We start from the raw sequence: 7,434 nt of genomic DNA, 5'->3' as shown, positions 1-7,434 counted from the left end.
GGCCTGCCGCCTCGGTCGGCTCCCGGGAAAAGAGCCTTCCGTAGAAGGCCCTCGCGTGAACTCGCAGCTCTCCCGGGGCCGAGAGGGGGGGTGCCATCAGCCGCCAACAGGCAGGTGATGTGCTTTTTGGCCCCCCTCTGCTTCTCCAGGCCATAGAAGAAGCGGGAGCCGCGGTCCATCTCCCGCAGGAGGTGGACTCGCGCGCGGACGAACGCACCGCGGGCGCGGTGGTCCTCCAGGGCTCTCAGCTCCTCCCGCCTCTCCCTGTACTCTCCGCAGAGGGACGGATCCTGCGGGTCGGCGACCAGGCGCCTCTCCAGCTCCACCACTTCCCGCTCCAGCCGCTCTCTGGCCGCCTCCCGCTCCCGGGTGTGCCCCCGGGTGTAGCTGCGGCAAAAGAGCCGGATGCGCACCTTCCCCCCGTCCCACCATCCCCGAGCCGAGGGGAAAGACTGCCGCTGCCCGCGCCAGGCCAACCAGAACTCCCGGAAGGCCGCTCCGAAGCTCGGGTCCTCCAGCAGGCTTACTTAGCCTGCTTTGGACAGGGACTTGGGAGTCACTTGAGGCTCACTCAAGGCCTCTTTGCTTGACCAGACTCCTGCTTCCCTGCCCTCCCAGCACTGCCCTGGTCTGAGGGGTGCAGCTCACCTCCCTCCCCACTACCCTCAAGCACTCCTTGGAGACCCCTCTGCCGCCCACTTCTGTCCCTGCCTGGCTTTTCGTGGGTGCTCCTGTTTGCATCTGAACACCAGCTTTTCAGCTGGTCAAAGCAATATTTCTCCAGCAATGTCCTTGGACTGTGGCTGGGGACCCAGCCCTTCTTATTCCTGCCCAGGGGGGATTTCACTGCACAGGCTTTCAGGTTTCCCCTTGGCTGGGGGTACAAAGACCCCTGTCTATACTCACCATAGATGTTCAGCTGGATCATTATAGGGATCTCCTGGCCTTTTGCATCTTCCACAATTATCTTGTATTCGCTGCTGTCTTCCTTCCGAAGCCTCGTGATACGCAGAGTGCCGTTCTCAAACAATTTCGTCTTGTTCTGAAAATACTTATTATTGTAATGAGCCGACTTGCCCTTCTGCTTCTTCAGGATCTGCTGGGTGTGGTTGTAAAACCATTTGATTTGCTGATATCTCTCCAGGATGGAATTCCCTGGTTCTAAGTCCACAGTGCCATTAACAATCCCATTCACGAGCTTTGTCTTCTCTTCAGCTGTGGACACACACACAAAGATCAGCGCTGCACCAGGGAGCTGGAGTGGGAAGAGAGCTCTTGGTAACTATGCTAATGAAGGGCTAAAATGCTGTTGACTCCCTTCTCTATCCCTCTGGCATGTTTCAGGGTGTTGGTTGTTTTGTTTTTTGGTTTTTTTTTTGGGGGGGGGGTATTTTTCTTTTTTCTTTTTAAAAAATTACTTGAAATATGAGGACTGTTTCTACCCAACAGAAGAGAGAGGGGCCAAAATAGGAGCAGAGAGACCAGGAAGCCAAATTGTTTTTAGGTTGGAGCTCAATCACTTTCTCACCCGGACTGCATGATGTGTTTGGCTGTGATGGCAGGGAACCTGCCTCTGTGACTTGTGGGGGTCTCTTTCAAGGTGTCCCACTTTTAAAGTCATAGGGAAGTCAGGTTGGCAGGGACCTCAGGGGCTCACATCTAGTCCCAGGACCAGCCCTGTCTAAACCAACTCCAAGGCTTTGTCCAAGCTGACCTTAAAACCTTCCAGGGATGGAGACTCCACAGCCTTAGAAGAGCCCGCTCCAGTGCTGAACCACCCTCAGACACACAGTTCTTCCTAAATATCCAACCTAAACTCCACTTGTTGCTACAAGTTTAAGGTTGTTCCTTCTTGTCCTGCCCACTGCAGCCACAGAGAAGAATCTATCTCCATCTTCCTTCCCACCCTCCATGCATTTGTCTCCTATATCTAAACCATTGTGTTTATATCAGGATAGAAAAGGGAAATGGAAATGCTTTTAGGCAGTGATGCAAGGAGGTCAGCCTACTTGTCTTTAGCATTAGGGAGTCTTTCTTTATCTCATAACACCAGTTTCGTGCTGACACATGATAGTAAGACACATGTTAGTTAGGGTTACAGGGCAACACCATTGAAAAATACACCCACTTCTCAAATGCACTGAGATAGCTGGGAGGAGCTACAGCAGGTAGGAAGATGAAGGCAGGACAAAGGAGGCAGAAATGGCAATGCTCATCTTGGCCAGAGGTTTCTATAAACTGGGTTTAAAATCCAAGCAGGGCATTGGAGCCACCCAAGTCTACACCCAGCCAAGCCAGACCTGTGCCTTGCAGGAGCCATGCTTGGCACATCTCATGCTGTTGTTCCCCTCTACAGGATAAGCTCCAGAGCCAACACCCGTCTCCCATCCATTGTGGGTGTGGATCATCATGGCAGCAGCCAGGACAGCAGGAGATACAACAGCCACCACCATCGGGATTTAACTCTGCTCCACTCAAGAATCACAAGACTCCTGGAGCTGGGGCTTTTAGAGCAAGGGAAAGACTAGCAACACAATCTTGAGAGTCAACAACAGTGGAATCAAGGTAAGGAGAGCAAAACACTACCCAAGTCCCCCAGCCATGCCAGGGTTCGGAGCAAAAATCCCCCAAGAAATGTGGGATTCTTCAAAGGCCTTTGTCTGAGGCTGAAAAGTGACTAAGTTTCAGTGACCACAAAAGTTTAAATTGTGTCAGGCGGTTGTATGACAGGAAGGCAGCAATGTGTTGTACAATCAAGAACTTATCGGAAGTTTCCCAAACTACAAGTCAGCCTGAATCAAGGGGCACAGCACTTTCCAGGCCCTGTATATCCCTGCTATATAAAGCCTGAGGGCTGCTGCTAGTGATGGGGGAAGGAATAAAGAAGAGATCATTTTCTTTTTCACCAAAAAATAAAACAATCCCAAATAGTTAAATGTTTCTGTCTCCTTTTTTCTTTGCTTGGTTTGATTGCGGTTCATTAAGCTGCTCCATAGCCAAACAGAATTAATTCCCCGTGAAACACTGGATTAAAAAATCATTACTTTTATTATTACTCAACATTAGTCACTTCTTTCGTAGCAACTGCTTAAGAAGTCCACCCTATTCAGCCAGATTTTCTATTCTTTTCCTTCATTGCCCTCAATGCCCTTCCATCCCTAACTCCAGCATTTTTGGTTATACAAGAAGCCATTCATAACTGTCTAATCCCCTTCATCCTCTTAACCGCATCCATCCACCCTCTTCCAAATGCTCTCCTGTCCGCTGCAAACTCTCAGGAGATTTTTCAGGTTCTCATCTCAAATATTAACCCTGCTGACTGCTCTCAGAGTCGGGACCATTTTCTTTCATTCACAGACCTGATTTTAATGTACTGCAGTGAATGAAGGGCACACAGATTGAAGAAATACATGCCAGGCTCCAGGACCCCAAAGAGATGCTCTGAGCCATTTCAGAGTTAATCGGGTATCTCAATTCTGGGAAGTCTCTTCGTGGCCCGTGTCTTTCATTTCCGTGGTGAAGAAAATGTGTTTGTGTTTGATAAAAAGAAAGGTCTGCTGTTTTCCTGTGGGGAAGGTGTGATAAAAGCTTCTTCTTAAGGGCAGGACAGGCAGTCTCCCTGGGCCAAAAATCTCAGGAAAAGATTATAGTAGACCGTCACATTTTGATGGGAGAAAGGACAGTGGAGAGAAGTGGAAGGAAAAACCTGCCGGTGTTTTGTCTCCTCTTTGGTTTTCAGCCCCGCTAATGCTTTCTGCAGTAGGAGGTGGAGGGGACATCAGCACGAGCACACTCTTCCCCTCGCAATGAGCTGCAAGGGGGTTAAACGAGGAGTCGTCTTCCCCGTCTACCACCACAAGATCAGAGCTACAAGTCTACTCTAGAAACACGTCTGCTCTTCTTAAATACCGCCCATCCCAATGCCTGCTTTTCTTACACGCTGCCCAGCCCGATGCCCCGCCACACTGGTGGCCCCACGGGGGAAGAGGCACCTCAGAAGAGCCCCTTTCCAAGAGGAGATAAAAGAGGGTGGCCTTACCCTTGCCGCACGACAACACAGAAAGCAGAAGTACAGCAAGCACCATCGCCATCTTCTCTGCTTGGCCCTGCCCCATCTTCCGGTATCTAAAAGTAGTGTAGAAGTTACCTGCCCTTTGAGCTGCTGGAAAGTTTTGGGCAAAAGAGAAATAATTCAAAGGCAAGAAAAGAGTCTTTGGTGCGGACGTGCACAAATGTGGGTTTTGCAGACTGCTAGAGGCAGATGGTGGGGGGGGGCACTTCCCCTTTGGGTCCAGCATGAGTTAGATGTCACAAGCCGTGCTGCGGTGTCTCAAGAAGTTGTTAAAGAAAATGTTCCTTTTTTGACAACGAAAGAGAAGATGGAGAGAGGATTTAATAGCAGCTGTCAGAGGGTGGAGCTGGACTGTTCTCAGTGGTGGCAGACAGGGCCTAAGCATGGTGGGGAAAGGGTACAATTTACCAGGACCCCAAGATCCGGGGGTGGCGGCCCTCCCTGGATCTCCAGGCCCTGGTAAAGTATACCCTTCCCTGCCACCATGCTTGGGCCATGGCAGCAAGGAAAGTTTAGGTTAGGTGTTAGCAAAAATTTTCTCACCAGGAGGGTAGTAAAGCACTGGAGCAGGTTACCCAGAGAGGTGTTATAAGCTCCATCCTTGGTGGTTTTCAAGACCAGACCCAACAAAGCCTGGGATGGTGTAGTTGGGGCTGGTCCTGCTTGGAGCAGGGGCTTGGACTAGATGTGAGGGACTTCGGCACCAAAGACTCTTTTCTTGCCTTTGGATTATTTCTCTTTTGCCCAAACCTTTGCAGCAGCTCAAAGGGCAGGTCACTTCGGGAAATGGTGAACGTCTTCTAACGCTACTTTTAGATACTGGAAGATGGGGCAGGACCACAGGGCCCTCGTTTTCTATGATTCTATGATTTGATTCTCCAAAAAGCATGGACTGACCTTTGGAGTCTCTCTCTGACTTTCACAACAGATTTAATGGATCTCAATCCCTCTGCCCTGCACAAGAGGCCAACTTGTAACAAATCAGTCATTGAAAACTGCCTTGTTTCCTCAGCCAGCTCATCCAGTGGTCCAAGCCAGGGAAACTCAACAGGTGCTATCACGGATCTCCTTGCATTCCTCTCCATCCCCTCTGCTTTTCTGGGAAAGGGTGGGGGACGACTCTGATATATACAGCCATTCTGCAGTATTGAACTGACTACAAGTTCCTCTTCTGAATTATCACCTCCACCCTCCACCCAGCCATCTCCTTTCTATTCCTTGGTGCCTTTGTGAGTCTATCCTTGCATTTGCAAAATGAGTTTGGAAGCCAGAGACTCCCCGACCTGCCCAGAAAATCCATTCCCCTCCCTGCTCTGAATTCACTAGGTCCTTGCGTGGCGATGGCGGTGCTGGATGGGTGAGCAGTCTGGGGCAGGTACGGACTCCCCCCCTCGTCCTGCAGCCGCTCTCCTCCAGCCCAGTCCCAGTGCGGGGCTGTTCTACCTGCCTTGCCTCTTCCCACGGCATCGTGACACGCTGCCCCACTGCCTCCAACTAGGCTTAAGCATGTTTAACACCAGCCCCAGGCTCGGGTTGCTTCCCGGCTGAGACTGTGCTCCTGTCTAGGGGGCCTTGGGGCCTGTTCTGGTGAGAGGCACAGGACGGAGCCAATGCTATCTTCTCCTGCCTCAGCATGTCAAATGACACCACAAGCCCCACACACATGGACAGCCGGTGACAAGTGACCGCTAATATTTTCCCCTCCACTGTGGCTTCTGGAAGCTGCATTCTGCGACAAGTACAGGGTCTGAGATGCAGCAGAGGCATGAAACAAAAGGGAACCGGCCTCTCCTGCTGAGCACTGACTCAGTTCCCCAGATGTTTCTGCTTGTTGTCTGCAAAATCCAGCCCCATTCAAGTCATGCTGGGGAACTGCACTGCTGGATGAGATGGTCAGGGTCCCAGGTCCCCCCAGCCTGCATAAAAGGGGTACTTTCCTCCTTTCTCCTGCCCCAACCCTCATTCTGCCCAGCTAGAGTTGATTGCATTTGGCTGTCAGCTCCAGTGGGTTTTGGAGCAAGACTTTTAAGGCACAAGGGACTGAAACACCTTTTTCCCATCCCAGCCCCCAGGCTCAGCACGGGGTCTGCACCACTTTCAAGCCACATGAGTTATTTGGGCCCATCAGAACAGGAGATCCAGCCTCAATTGTTATGACAGTCAAAGAAAAACCAGCTACCACCTACCAGCTACCAGCTCGACTCATCCAAAAAGGGAGCTTTATTTGTAAGGGCAGTGGGCTTCCTTTGCATTGCCATACAAGAAAAGTTTGCCTTATGGCTACACACCTGTCAATGTGTTGGGCTAGATCTTCAATTAGCATAGAGCCATTCACTTCAGGAGAGTTATCCTATCAGCTAGCAACTGCCGATCTGTGATGTGCGTGCAAACACACCCCTCCTCTGCCCAAACACCCTTTGTGCAGCAAGCAGAGATGGTCCTTGGTCTGATCTCTCTGTTACTGGTCCCCATGTATCCCTCCCAAGTGCAACTGGAGCAGAGCCTTCTAATCTGAGTGAAATCCCCCTCTCCCCCTGGCCACACATGTTTGTGAGCAGCCCTGTTATCTTCCTGCAGCAGGTGCACAGGTTCCCCAGCTGGCATCCAGGAGGGGAGAAGGAGCTGAAAACTTTCCAGTGATCCAGCAAGTCCTCCAGCCATTTCTATCAACCTCTGGATTGAGTCAGAGTCCTTTTTCCTTTAACTGATCTGTCCCTGTATGGGACCTAAGTGCCCCCATGGATTTAACTTTCCATGCAAAAAAATGGGTTGATTGTGCCATGGGGGAAATGCACACATGGGGTCAAATCTGCAGCTGGCATGTGGACGGCACAGGATGGCAGCAGTGGGGGCCTTCTCTCCCCATAATGCCACAACTTTTTAGTGCCCATAGTGGCGCAAGGTTTTTTTTTCCCCCTTCCCTCTGGGGAAGAAGCATTGCTCACCCTCTCCTTTTCCTCTTGTCCACTCCCCCAGGCAGCTGCACTCCAGGTCTGGCCCCTTGGCCAGGGATCCAGGTCTCTGGGACAAGCAGCACTCAGCCATGGGGTGTTATCCCGTGCTCCCACCACCCCCAGGGCTCCATGTGCTGGGAACCCCCCATCACCTCCACGTGGGCAGTTGAGATCAAGGCTGGGTTGAGTCTCCTCTTCTTGACAGTCTGGCTGAGAAGCAAAGTGGGACAAATGTTACATACTCCACCAGCAGGATGGGAACCCCCCTGCTTTTTCACCACAGGCTGTCCCCTGGCCTTTCTGCCTCTCGATCCCCATGCATCACCTCCATGGGGCCCAGCAGCCTCTCCAGTGGAGGGGAGCATACTCTACCAGGACTGCAAAGGGCTGAGGACCTTGCTCTCTGAA

The 7,434-nt window shown here is 51.5% G+C and overlaps 1 protein-coding gene across 1 annotated transcript in view; it reads right to left on the bottom strand.

Annotated features, from left to right (window-relative positions):
* The window catches only part of CD48 (CD48 molecule), a 9,147-nt gene extending 4,910 nt beyond the window's left edge, over positions 1-4,237 (bottom strand). The window contains exons 1-2 of the mRNA XM_006036073.3: positions 4,040-4,237; positions 907-1,215 (exon numbers count right to left, since the gene is read on the bottom strand). Of these exons, the coding sequence (XP_006036135.3) occupies positions 907-1,215; positions 4,040-4,115 (385 nt within the window). The 5' untranslated portion in view covers positions 4,116-4,237. The remainder of the gene's footprint in view (positions 1-906; positions 1,216-4,039) is intronic.
* Between the last annotated feature and the right edge of the window lie 3,197 nt (positions 4,238-7,434).

Source organism: Alligator sinensis, unplaced genomic scaffold (genome assembly GCF_000455745.1).
Source record: "Alligator sinensis unplaced genomic scaffold, ASM45574v1 scaffold771_1, whole genome shotgun sequence".
Taxonomy (NCBI): Eukaryota; Metazoa; Chordata; order Crocodylia; family Alligatoridae; genus Alligator; species Alligator sinensis.
Note: the sequence above shows the minus strand (reverse complement) of the source record. Positions and strands in the feature narration are given on the sequence as shown.